We start from the raw sequence: 14426 nt of genomic DNA, 5'->3' as shown, positions 1-14426 counted from the left end.
TTGAGTAAGTGGGATCTTGTTTTTATGTGATTAATCCATTCCACAAAGTCTGACTAAAATTGAATCACACAGAAAAACCAAAGCAATACTTCCCAGAGGAATGACTACACATTCAATCAATCCGTTCTAGAGTCTGGAATCTACACGCCCCAAAATATTGACAGATTAAATGAACATTTAACACACACTTATTGAAGATGTTTGATGCCTGGAGTTTGGTGGATAATGGGAGGGAAAGAAGCCATTTTCATTCTTTGCAACAAATTCTTTCTTGAATTCTGTCATGTAGTCTTTTTTTTTTAAAATCAAATCCAAAACTTAGAGCTTTCCGCTGTGTTGTGTAAAAACAGTTCAACAGTGGGTGCATTCCACAGTGCAAGCTTTTATAAAGTCAAGGCAATAAAGCCAAAATAAAAACTGGCTTAACACCCTCCTGTCAAATCTCACAACTTCAAAACAAAAGCATGACAAAGAGATTAGATTCACCACACTTTTTTTGCCCCACTGTGTGTTATTTAGCACTCAAACTATTCTGTGCTTGCTTGTTAGGCGCAAGTGGTAAATAAACAAACATGTCGGCAAAGAAAGTGTGGTGAAACCTTGTTATTATCCTGTCGGCTTTTAATTTGAAGGTCCGACTTTTGACAGGCTGTGTTATGCCGATGTTGTCTGCGTGTTGGTGAGCAGACCGGGAGGGTTATAGAGTTGTTAATAAAAGCTTTTATTATTAAAACCAAGTAGATGGATTCAAATTTGGACAAATTTTGGACCCCCAAAAAAACAAACAAAAAAAACCCCAGCAAAAACCAAATCGTTTGAAAAGTAGAGCACACAAAATGTTACAATCTTACGTCATTCACATTGCATAAGCATTCAGTCGGATGGACTTCCATGTAATTCCCTATGCTGCTTAAAACCCCTTGGGTGCATACTTGCGAGGCATTTGGGGAATCGCTATGATATGCTGTGATCTATTAATCAGCGTTAGGTTCTTCTTTTGCCGCCATTCTGCCTCAGCGACAGCGTTTTCTCGGCGCAGACACGCAATTTCTGAGGGAATTGCAATTTCTACTTCTGGTCCTTGATGTCAAGTCATCAGGAAGCTCAAAGGCGCAGGCAGGCGCTCGCTCGCAGCGGCAGCGAGAAGAGCGGCAAGACTTGAACGTTACAGACAGACACGCCACACAACACAGCGCCAATTACCAGCTTTTAGCCTCTTTTTCCAGCTCCTGACGCTACGCCGTGCAAACAGTAAAAGGTGCCAACAGGCTCCCACTTTAAATATTTCAAGCGTTTGCCCAATCACATTCCGCCTCCCCAACTGACGGCCATGAATGTTTCAGCAGCGTGTCACAAGCAAGCGGGCTAATCCACAGCGGTGGGGCGTTGAGTTTTATCCAGTGTAACACTGACCATGAAAGGGTTCCTGTCAGTCCGGCTTTAACGCCGCTCCTGTTCTTGCGCTTATTCTACAAGACGTCTTCTCGCAGTTGCTACAAAGGCAATACAGACATTTTGATCCACAACACTGACTCGGGATATAGAGCAGAAACACACAGCGCAGTTCTGTGCTTTGGGCTTTTAATGTTTTTTTTTTTGTTTTGTTTTGTTTTTTTAACGGTACTTTTTAAAAATTCTGGGTATTTAAGTTTTAGTTAAACATTTTGAATTAAGATTTTAGTTTACGTTTAACTCTTGGAAGCCTGTCAAGGAAGATTTTGTGTCATTTAGTTATGTTTTGTTCATTTTCAAGCCATTTTGGCTGTGTTAAATTAATAACCCTTGTGCAGGAATTTTATAAGTCGGATTTGTCAGAGGATATTCAAATCTAAAAATGGTCTGCAGTGTCATCCAAGGTCCTCAAATTTGCCTAAAAATGTAAAACGACAAAAAACAACAAGCAATTTAAAAAAGAAACGATTGCAAACAGTGTTTCCTAGGATCCTTGTGGAACCTCTCCTGGTTTTTGCTGGAAAATTAATGTAATTAGTACTTGGGCCAAATTTTAATCAAATATACAAGAAATACCTTTGGCACCATTTTGCAGTGTTTTCGCACCAAGGAACTATGTTGAAGTTTGAATTTTATTTGAGGAGCTTCACATATTGCTTTGCCACCATCTTGTAGCATCTATCAGAAATTCTAAACCCTTTTGGGGCTGGGCATCAGTTAATCGCAGATTTTCACTATTTGCAGGATGTTAACAACGAATACTAATAATACCAAAGTAATCCTCTACCTTAAGATTTCAATTTGTACAACTGGGTTGCCATTTTTTGTTCTTTCTGAGTCTACACCAAATGGCACGCCTTTTCCCCATTTACAGTATGCAACTAAAGTTCACATCTTTAACTTTTTTTTTTAAATTGTGCCTCGCTACTCAAATAAGATCCAGTTTCACTACTAGTGGTGTGTGTATAAAATTAAGTTGCCGTGCATGTGTGCATCGGCTCCGAGTTAGGGATGAAATCTCCGAAATACGATCAATATTTGATCATGTATATTTCAGGCTGAAGTCAGAGTCATCTATATATATTGAACTGAATGGAGACGTGAAGTTATAAATTTGAACGATATAGGGGGAAACAGCTCAGGAATTTGACAAACATCTCTCTCTCAAATCATCACTCGGCACTGTCATTCACAAACAAGGCTTTGATGGCGAGACTTTCTTTCAATCTACATTTGCCTTGCTGAAAATTGGCAGAGAAAGAAAAAAAAAAAACAAGCTGTCAATTAGCCACCCGCCTCTCTGCTTCCCTCTATCAGTTAGTGCAGGTGATAATAACACTGACAGTTTTTACACTCAGCCCGAATCTTTCATTCGGAGCCGCGTATTGCGCCAATCAACCTCCGACGCGGGCGCCACCGTCACTTCAATCTGCTCGGCATCGCTCGCCTCCTCACTGGGGCTGACTGGCGCATGCCTCCGCCTCCCCTTCTCTTCGCTCGCTCTCTTCCTGTGTGTCAAGACAGCTATCTTTCACCCAGCTGTCAGCGCTGTGACTGGCAGCCTGTCACCGACGCCACACACCTCCTCATCCTCCCCTCTGCCTTCTCCCTGCCTCAGCTTGAACCTTCCCCCGGGCTCAGGCAGAGCAGACAGGGGTGCCACGCCCAGGGGATATCGGTTCCAGATGACACTGGGTTTTTTTTTGCGATTCGGATGTGCGGCGTCACTCACGGCCCCGTCACAAAGGTTTGCGAAGACGGCGTTAATGCGGCGGTGACAATGCGCACCTCGTTAGCGAGGTGACACATGGGGAGAGGCTGCTGGGAAAAAATATATAAGTGACACGGCCAGGTCAACGCAAATGAATTCATGTCGAAAAATATGAGAGCGGAGATTTACTCATCCATACATTTTGACTTTAAATTTGGCTGAAAGTTGTTTTCTTTTTTGGCGGGGGCTGGGGGTGGTAACTAAATTGAGGAAAAATGAAATAAAGGGTTCTTATGATTTGTTTAGTTTTTTTGAAACTCATGAAAGTTTTAAGGTAGATTTTTTTTTGGTTTGAAAAGGAATAATGGAAAGTGCTTGATATTAATGTGGTATACAGTCTGTTTGAATGTTTATGTTGTGGGGTTTTTTTGTATTGTCAATTGCTTAAATTTCATGTTTTGTTTTCAGATTAAAAAAGTGTTTACAGTTTCATGTTCCATTTTTAGGTCTAAAGATCACTTTGATTTTTAATCCCAGATTATACCCAGATTGATTCTGGTCACAATAACAGACTTTTACAAACGCACACACACACACACACACACACACACACACACACACACACACAAATGTATGTTGAAGTTACTCAATTTCATTTTTGACAAATGGCTGCACAAAATAGGATTTTATGGATTTAGATATATTTTGAAGGAGATGTCTGGTCAATTTAAAAAATGTATTTGGATCCAGATTGTTTTAGTTTAGGCGACCATTTGACGGTTTGCTGCGGATCTAGACAGTCCTATCTATTCACTTTCAAATGACAGTAAAGACAAGTTTCAGGATCCGGACTGAGTTGTAAATCTGATTCACCTGTCGTATGATCAAACCCTATGACCCAAATTAAGATTACATGATCTAGTTTTGGAGGCGCATGCTATCATTTTAGTTCAAATTGTTTTTGCCCTCGGAAATAAATCTTTTGGCAATGAATCGATTTTGATTGCGTTTGCCTCGCTGGACAATACATTATTTCAGGAGAGAAGAATTTATATAGGACAAGTATTTCCTTAATAGTATGTGTGCCCCCCCCCCCCCCCGCAGTGTCTTCCCCTCCCTCCGTTCTTCAGCAAGTATTTCAAACAGTTGATTTATTCCAGTGCAACACTCTGCAGTCACAAACTGGGGATGGGTTTGCCGTTCCCCCAATGCCTCCCTGGCAGACTGCGAAGGCAGCCTCGCGCTTTGAAAATTCTCCCCATCATGCAAACTGACAAAGGCGTGCTTTTCAAAAGCCCACAGCCAATCTGTTGATCATTATTTATTTACAAAGGCCTTTGGGCGGCGAGTCCTGTAAAAACCATACTCGCTATGTACGCTCGCTCTCTTGCCGCATCCCCCCTCGCCACACCTCCTCTTTCCTTGCTTGTAGGATAAAGCATCCCTACGGCTACCTCAAACAATCACTTTTCATTGTGCATAAAAACCCACCTTGTAAAGCACAACTGTTTAATATAAATGCTGTTATATGTTGACAAGGGCAGCCGTGGGAAAGGGGGGTTTTGGGGGGGGGGGGGCGCTTGGGCTGCGATGGGTAATTTGATGTTGTGCTGTGGGCTAAGACTCGGAGAAAACATCTACACCTATAACAGAGGACCTGTCATGGCAGTACCCGAGAGCCTTCAGAACACCGAAGCATCCCTAAAGCAGAGAAAACTTTAACGTGGCTTTGAAGCCGCTTCCAAAACTGAGAAAGTAACTTGCGCAAATGATTATCGCTGCGAGATCAAAGCCAAGAGGCGTATCGTATATTAGATGGCAAAAGGGGACCATCTTTAAAGCCAAAGAGGAAGAGGAAGAAAGGGTTGAGTGCTGATATTTTGGCAAACTAAACAAACTTTTGCTGGAAAGCCGCCAGGATCAACTTGTTTTTGTAGCAGCCTTCTCCCTCTGAGCAAGGGCATCTCAAACGATACTCTGACTGAAGGCTACCACTCGTGTTTGCCTAATGGTTTTGGCAAGTGTGGCGGCTTATTAAGTGCTCGTTTAATGGAGAACTGAGGGGAGGCCAACAAGTATGCTAGATTTAAAAAAAAAACAAAAAAAACCCATAAAACATATAGATTTGCCATGCAGTACGAGGGATGCTGCCTAAGGGAGGAAGACCTACAAAACAACTTTGTCCAAACAGAAATTTAAGGGAACTTAAGCGGGAGCAATAATTCTTGTTTTCACATAATGTGCGGACTCTCGCAATTGAAACTTTCATTGTGGAATATGCCTTGCCGTCTGTTGAGTCCTTTTTGTATAACTCGACGGAAAGTTACAAATTACAGCAATTTAACTAAAGGGGTTACAATATTTTTGTGTGTCTGGAACTGATTAATTGGATTTACATTATTTCCTATGGGTGATGTTGCTTTGAATTTCATTGGATTTGGTTTGAGTCATACCTTTTGGAACAGATTCATATCGAAAACCGAGGTTCTGCTGTAATTGTGTTTATTTCTTTGTAGAGGGGGAATTCATACCGTGTCACAGTGATTCAGGCATTGTTCCTGTAAATGAAGACTTTGTATTTGGTCTCATTCGATTGTCCAGTCTTTTTACTTGATAAATACTGACAACTTGTCAAATGTCTTGAACCACAGAGCTCTCACCTCACCCTCATTAAGACACAGCCAGCATAGTAGCTATGTGTGTTCCTGTCCTGTTAAATCTTCGCCACGGCGGGCCTCTCTGTTTTTCCGCGCTGTCATCCCGCTAACCCCCGCCTTGTAGCATGAATACCTTAGCCCTTTTATCCTTCAAAATCAATTAAGAGAAATTTAATCGCACAGGACAGGATAAAAGGAAGGTAATATTTGAATTCATATTTGATTGTGGCAATACAGCTCGCATAAGGCCGTTAAGTACCAGAAACAGAACTCAAAGGGGTTCCCACAATAGAGAGGTAGCCTCGGGGCAAAGTAACTATGCAGGTCTTTCTGATTGGCCGCTGGTGTCATTAGTGTCAGCATTGTTTAAGGATTACATGTAGACCTGACCGGAGGAGGTGACGGTTGAGACTTTAAAAGCAGCCGAGGGGGGCTTTGTGTATTTCAAACGACTCCTTGCTGTCGTCTTTTTGTGACAGAAACATGATTTCAGCTCTGTCATTAACAGCTGACAGTGTTCCAACCTAAACAGCCTCAGCCTATCAAGGCACATTTTTCTTCCTCCTCTACCCCCCCCCCCCGCCACCCAAACGCCCACCGTCAGCAGCATCACCTCTGAAGTGTCTGCTGTCTCTCCATCCCTCCCTCCACTCCCGTGCATCTGTCTCCCTCCTCCGTTTGAAGGCGGTGAGGCGAAGGCAAGCGTCTCTTACCTCATCATTTTGGGAGAGCAGTTGGGCGAGTTCCGCATCCCTCCGTTGCGCTGCTTTTTTTTGGGCGAGAGCGTTGATGGATGCTCGTCTTCGACTGCAAACACACGCACACAGTGTCAGAACAGAGATAGAGACGGATGGGGAAGTGAGCTGGACCTGACATGAAAATAAACAAATAAATCGTCAACACTCAATCGTAGCATACGCAACAAAAAGTGAACAGAAGACAAAGGGTAAATTAATAACTCGAAGAAAACCAAGATAGATTATTAGTAATGGGGGAATCTTTAAGGCAGGAGACAACCTTGGAGAAAAACCAATTGACCTGAACATGACGAAGAGACGAAAGGGCCTTCAGTTTTTTTGCAATACTGCATTCTTTATGCACAGGGTTTTCTTTGGACCTCAAGCAGTCTGCATCAGAATGACCACGCCTACCTACGCCATTAATTGCCATGTAATGGTAGAGATTGTCATTGTCAATGGATTGTGGGCAAAAGCAATGACAATGAGATACAGTAAAGAGAGCTTATAAAGATGGATCCTTATGGTGGCTTCTTTTTTGGGACTCTTGGGAAAGAGCCTGTCTGGCCCATTATTCCAGTTCTAGCGCAGAAAAATGGCTATTCTACTGGTCTACCTCCATGCCAAGAGAACACTCCACACACTTTATGAAGGACACGCTAACAGGGTGGGGGTGGTGGGGGCGTGAATTAGTGGGCTAGACATGTCAGAAGTGGCTAGTAAGGACAAATAACCCTCCAGCAGACGAAGGTCAGGACTAGCTTGGGAATTAATGATCCGGGAAAGATTAAATATTCAATTTTGGGGGGTTGACACTTTGGTCGTAAGCACTTTGCAAGAGTTTTCCAGATTGAAAGGACAAGGAAGAGCAGCTGGAGTGAGGTCAGGCCTGGCCCTAGTCTGATCTTCACTACTGTCTGCATTTAAGAGCTTCCGCAACACTGTAAGTTACTCTTCCTACTGCACCGCCGCACATCTGTATTCGTCCTTGGGTTAGAAATCAATAACCGGCTGATATTAGCGCAAATCAGAGGACACAAAGAAAGCCTGCTGATTCCAAACAGATGGAATTTCCCAACGTGTCAGACTTCATGGTCTAAAAGTGGTCTATTTTTAATTATTTTGTGTCGTCTGCTGCTGCTAAATCCACATCAACTTTTCAATTGTTAACCATCTAGGTGGTGTCGTTACTTTCAGCCAGGATCACACAAAACAAGATCAGCATTAGAGGACATACTAAGGATGGGCAGGATCAACAACAATGTGCAGTTGCAATACATTTCCACTAGTTGGAAGCACCGAGCAGTTCATTCAGACCCAACTAGTTTGCTGCCTAAACGGGTTGAAACACAGATGGTAAGCACGATGATTGAAACAGTATGTCTTGGACCATTCTGAACTGGCAACCTGCAACCCGGGCAAAGTTAGTATTTTATTATTTCTCCAGCCCAACTCTCTCTCTCTCTTTATCTCTCTCCCCCCTGTGTTCATATTCGGACTAGACTTTTGTTTTCCCCCTTTCCTTTGTGCCAATCCAGTTGTTTTCTTTAGTCTAAACAATTTTGTCATAATATTTATTTTACTGTGAGAAAAGCAAAATAAATAAATAAATAAATAAATAAATAATAATATTTAAAAAAAATCCCAAACAGTCAAGAATAGTTCTTCAACTGCCCATCCCTAGTAAGTAGAAAAATGTAACGGCAATTGTATTTCAACACCCAAAGCTCAGTCTCCAAGCTCCGGGCTACTCACAACCCCTCAGCCTGATTCACTGCGAAGACGGCACGCTCAGGCAATTCCGTACAAAGAAGCGAGGAGGATAAGAGAAGCAGCCCAGGCGGAGTGAACCATCATGCAGCAAAGAGCACAGGCAGACTACTGACTGATGCATCCTGCTAAGGGGGGGGGGGGGGGGGGGGGGCAACCTACAGTGGCTACTGTGACTGTGCAGCATGGCATTACTGGGGTGGTAGCGGTATTTCACCGGCAGACTGCGGGCCCGGTTCAGCCGACTCTCCGCCAAGGATCTGGCATCTTCTGGCACCGAGATACTGAGGCGCAGTTTGGAACGGCGAGCCGCAGGCGCCGGCCCCGTGGGAAGCAGACTTCCTTTACGGTTATTAACAAGGGGGATGTGGAAGGCGCCTGGCTTAACCGAGGGGTCCTGGTTGCTTTGCAGGGCGTTGGGTGAGAAAGCGTTTGAGGTGATTGCAGTGGAAGGGCAGCCGCTGGTTTTAACGGATCGGTTTTGAAAAGACGGTCTAACGCCATCCGTGACTGTCAAACAATGAAGAATACAAACGTGTAAGAAAACGCTTTTGGATCAGCAATTATAAGTGGATACATTGACATTATCTATTCATTTAATCACATTGTTTTATCTGGCATTTCAAGAAAAAAAGTCATTGACTAAGGAAAAAAAAAGACCGTTTGAATATCTGACAAGGCGCATGTTGTGCATGAGAAGAGGCTTAGCTGACGTACAGGATATTTATTACACTTTTTAAAAGCTAAAATAAGCAGACAATAAAAGCTCGATCATTTCTTTGTGATTTCACGTTCCATATCGTCTTTTCATCTGCCCGCAAGTGACGACATTTACTTTGCACTTGCGACAAACATGAATTAATTACGAGGGCTTCGCTGGAACAAAAGCGCAGGGGAAACGCAAGCTTGGCTTAAGCCAGTCAAATCCCTTCAGATGTTTTGTCATCTCAACCTAGACACCGCAAACTAATCATTTATGATAAGACTCATTTAAAAGCATTCGATACATGGAAGGGACCACTTTGGATTTGAATTGTGCGCGGCGTCTGTCCTCCCGTGTGTCCTGCGGCATCCTGTTTGCTTTTCATAAGACAAGAAATTGTCACCAACTCAGCAGACAATCGCATGTACTAAAGGGGTCAAGGCTCTCCACAGGAAAGCAAGGCAGCGAGACGAGTCATATCTGTGCTTGTAAAGTCGGCCGGGAGAGGCCTTTTCCTGCCTTGGGTGGGAGGGTGGCTGGTTGGTCCTTTTGGAGGACAGAGCAAGCTTGGGTGGCCCTGGGCGATAAACAGACGTTTATCCCAGCAGTCAGCTGCCTCCTTGATTTACGGGGCGCCACCGATAGCTCCTGGATTCATCTGGCCCTTGTCAAACATGTACAGCATTAGAGCGCGCTCAACCGCCTTGGCAGCTCCACTGTGCTTTCTGAACAAGGCAGACGGCAACTGTCCCTTCCCGAAATGCTAATCACATGACGCTCCTGCGCCGCGTGCAAATGGATGAAGAACAACAGAAAATGTTGAGTCGAGCACGTGAGGGGAAAGCTGGCTTTTTGTCTATGTCGCGTTGCCTGCGCCGCGGCAAGCGGTTTCTCGTCATCGGCAATGCGTCTGTGTACCAAGAAAATATATTCTCACCTTGCCTTTGCCAATGCTTTTGTTACAGCTCAGTGAAAATGCATACACAAATCAAACGGATATGATGACTACCGCAGATGATTTTAAGCAGACTGTACTTCAAGGGTAAACAAACACCGTAAACAGCAATATGCTATTCTCGATAAAATAACAAAAGGTCAAATGAAATGACACATGAACATGTATGGCATGTGACACTCTATATACTGTATATATATTTGTTTTGTTCTTAACCAGAAGTAACAATTATTTACCTAAATTGCAATCAGCTTTGAATCGAACGCCAGTCTCTTTTTGGCTTCCACTGTTCCCTGGTGTTGTAGCGCCATCTGCTGCTACATGCAGCACAACATAAAAAAAAAAAAGAATTCATGCAACTACAAGTAGTTATGATTGAACACAAAGCCATTTCGTGTACATCACACCGCAAATTGTGATTCTAAATTTACAATCTACTGTCAATATAGAAAGAAAAAATGCCATTATTTACAATTACTTTTGATAGAACAGTGTTTTCAGAGTTACACTGGTGATAACACTGTTAGAATAAACACTCGGACTTAAAGTCACAAGACGACAAGGTTACATGTTAAGGGAACAGGAAGGAAAACGACAGTGCTAATCGTATTACATTAAGAGCCTATAAGGCAGAAACGAGGAAGGACAGAGAAGCACACTTACGTGATCTGACATATCCATTATACTTATATTTGGCTGAGGAGAATGCAAAGACAAGTGGCAGGTCACACGGGGGGAGAAAGGATGCCGTGTAGCACACATTAGGAAATAAGAGACATCAACGTAAGAGTGCGGCATGGAAATGAAGTGAAAAAAAAATACAGTACATGCATGCACCAGACGAATGGGAAACAATGGGGACTGTAACAAATGAAGGTGAAAAACACAGTGGGGATGATTTGTGGAATGTGGCGCACACACAAAAAAAAAAAAAGGAAATGAAATGATCTGTCCATTGTCAGGATGTGCTTTGCTTCATCTACAGTGAAATGTAAAGAGCTAAATATAACATTTTGAAACAAAAAACGGCTGATGTAAATAATCAGAAAACACTTGAATGTGATAAATGCTTTATGAAATATGTGGGACAATGCAAGACTGTGAACAGCGGTTGCAGTCTGTATTTGAAAACTGATATCTTTTAGACATGGGCACTTGATGAAATTCCAATCTGGAGGTAATGCTCAAGCTAAGTATCCCCCCCTGATATTTTTTTAGATGGTAAAGGATGGTGGGGTTTTTTGGGTCACTAAAGTACAATTACAATTTTTTTCAATAAGATGGAGTTTATATATAAAAGTTCTTTCGTTCAGTTAAAAGTGTAGACTTCGTCAGACAGCAAACTAGATGAGAGTAAATCAACAGCAACAAATTACGCACAATCAAACTAAATTATTGCTTATGATGCCTATCCCTAATATGGTTGAAAAGAAGTGGATCCTCTAAAACTGCTTGCCCCTTTAACACAGCCACCTTTCTGAAACTGCTTTGTATAAACACGGAATTGGGGTCATGAATCCACTTTCTGGGTAAATGGTGAAGGCCGCGATGTGAAGTTTCCTGGAAATATTGTCACAGTCTGACAGACTGCACCACACCAGACGCTCGGGCTGTTGTTGTCCTGAATTTGTCTAATTCTGGAATGCCAGCAATGTTCGACCTTTGTTGAATTTTGCGTATAAAAAGCAAATGCTGGATCTGTCACGGTTCTGATGCTTGTGTTTAGCATCCTAAATTAGCCACGTCTATTATCAGCTAACTATGCGTTCCAAATGCTTCGTCATTGTGAACCGCTCATGCGATCACACGTGACCCTGACTCAGGAGACACTGAACAAACATGGTGGGCACTTTAACTCAACCGGGCACTGCTGACACTCTCGACTCAGAGTCTCTTCCATCACTAAAGGTCACAATGAGTGCCCGAGGCTGGCCTCTGACACAGATCCTCATACAGCAACCCACAGCGACCCTGGCATCTGTCTGTAGCGATTTGCCCGCGCCACCAATGCGGCGAACTAACTGGCTAGCTATCAGGGGCGTCGCGAGGAAGCGCCGGACAGAGGGGAGAGCGGGGTCGGGTGGAGGGGGTTGTTTCCAAGTCTGCCTGGTGGATAGGAGCTGTCAGGGCAAGTTTGGTGACAGACCAGCAGGGCTGGGAAAATGAAAACATAATTTCGGTGTCAGGAGAGATAAGGTCTCGAGCAATGGGATGCAGATGCACGGAGAGAGGGAAGATGCATGTTGGTCCGCCCCGCTGGAAGGTCACGGAATTGCCTTGGATCGATATCATTGTACCGCACCCCTTGTTCCCCATCCAGACTTTTTATGATATCATCTCTTGACAAATGGCGGACAGTGGTCAACAGACCAGTGACTGCAATGACAAGCTAACATGGGTTAAGATACGCTTTCAATCCAAAAAAAGAGGCAACCCGCAAAAATCACAGGTCTCCACAGCAACTGAAAAAAATGACCGATATAGTGTTAGCAGTAAGAGAATTCCAGCTAAAGAAAATCTAGTCCAGATGCACGACAAGTCATGAAGTCATCACATATAAAGATGTCTTATCTGGTCGCAGAATGAAGAACAGGAAATGGCGAGAGGAAATCCAGTAATCCTTGACTTGACAAGCACTTCTTCGCTAAAACTTTGTTCAGACGAAAGGGGGGATGAGGTAGGGGGGAGAAATCCAAGAAAGGGGAGGCTTTCCTGAAATCCAACAGGGGGCTCGAGGGAGAAGTGAGATCAGTAACCATGTAATGGCCAGTAATTGGTACCGAGGGATACCAACGCAGTACCAAAGTGTATGGGGCCAAACTAAACTCATCATGGCACGTTTGACATTAATCTAGGCTGAGTCGGCCGATGTCGGGAGAATGCTGAGGAGGAAATCAGATCTGCACGTCTGAGGCCCCCGGCTTTGATAGCCAGGCCTACCGCTGCCATGTTTAATTGACAGACAATTTACTAGTTCCAACCCACTCAAGATCAAGCGGCAAGGAGGCGATTCACCCACGAGCCTTCGTGCAATCACATTGGGACTCTCAACTTAGTTTCCTTCTGCTTGCGTTCTCTTTGAGAAAACACGGAGATAGACAGTGTGAACCAACTGTGATCTGTGAGAATAGCAATATTACAACACAACTTTGGGCCGATCATCTTATTTCGGTGGCCTAAAGCTTTCATTTGAAGTAGGTCAACAAAAACATGAAAGAAAGATGATACTAATTGTAACAAAAACACAGACTTAAAAAATAAGTGAACTCAGGGGCAGTCAAACAAAATGTATAGTGCATAATGATAAGAATAGCAAATCATTACATTGCAGTAAATCTGTTCAACAAGACAATATATCTACTCTTCATGGGCACTCATCTTACCTTAAAATCATCAAAACACAACAGTCAATTTCCAGTCGTGATTATTATCACACAACTGCATGACGAAATGCAGCATGCGATAGCTAGCTGGCCACCTACAGTACTGTACAATACAGCAGCACCACAGAGCCACAACACAACGCACCCACCAAAACAAACTATACACTGAGTGAAACAACATGATTATGATAGATAAATGAGGGAGAAAAACAAAAGAAAAAAATACATGTATATGTAGAGAAAGAGTGCTAGCTAGCAAGCAACATAGATAGATAGATAGATAGATAGATAGATAGATAGATAGATAGATAGATAGATAGATAGATAGATAGATAGATAGATAGATAGATAGATAGATAGATAAAAAACTAGTACTATGTTACAGGCTTAAAAATAGCATGAAGTCGACAACTGAGACGAAGCTCTACGCACAAACAAAAATCGATTTGACCCTTAGATAGATTATTAGATAGAGTGATAGCTAGAATGTTAGATGGTCAGAGACAGACAGACAGACAGTCACCACTAGCTAGCTAGCTCGCTAACTACAAAAATTGTCAGAAAAACAGTGATCAACATTTAAGAAAAATAAAATAAAATGTGAATTATGCCACAAATCCACATTTACACCAAGTAACGAGACCACCACAGCACGTGGACGACGTCACGGCTACACGTGTCCACACGTGTACGACACGTTACGGCAGCGCATGGTAACGACACACATGGAAGCGCACGTCACAGACGACACGTAACAGCATGTGTTGGGCGGTGTCACTTACAGGCACGTAACGTGGTTGCGCAATCATGAACAGACACAGAGGAAAGTGGGTAGGCCCTCTGAAGGGTGTCCATGTTACTATGTACACTGCCTGACATGCAAGAGCAGTCTCGCTCTGAACGGCCGCAATCAAAACAACATGCCAGTTTCATTCGCTTGTAGACGGACATCTTGGCTACAGTCACGTGTCAGGATGAGAGGAGAGGAGAAGCAGCAGGTTAATGGCAAGAGGAGAAAATATTCATCCAGGGAGGAAGTCGGAAGGTCACTTCATCAG

The 14426-nt window shown here is 43.2% G+C and overlaps 1 protein-coding gene across 20 annotated transcripts in view; it reads right to left on the bottom strand.

Moving 5' to 3' along the window:
• kcnma1a (potassium large conductance calcium-activated channel, subfamily M, alpha member 1a) overlaps window positions 1-14426 on the bottom strand; it is a 141269-nt gene that overhangs the window by 20228 nt on the left and 106615 nt on the right. For 7 of the 20 annotated variants that reach the window (XM_086122580.1, XM_086122588.1, XM_086122581.1 and 4 more), the window contains one exon: window positions 6534-6627. In XM_086122580.1, the coding sequence (XP_085978706.1) occupies window positions 6534-6627 (94 nt within the window). Of the gene's footprint in view, window positions 1-6533; window positions 6628-8489; window positions 8838-10221; window positions 10303-10648; window positions 10682-14150; window positions 14325-14426 lie in introns of all 20 variants that reach the window. The other 13 variants (XM_086122574.1, XM_086122576.1, XM_086122582.1 and 10 more) reach the window with 6 other exon arrangements.

Source organism: Hippocampus guttulatus, chromosome 10 (assembly GCF_054856545.1).
Source record: "Hippocampus guttulatus isolate MCC_2025c chromosome 10, RoL_Hgut_1.0, whole genome shotgun sequence".
NCBI lineage: Eukaryota > Metazoa > Chordata > Actinopteri > Syngnathiformes > Syngnathidae > Hippocampus > Hippocampus guttulatus.
Note: the sequence above shows the minus strand (reverse complement) of the source record. Positions and strands in the feature narration are given on the sequence as shown.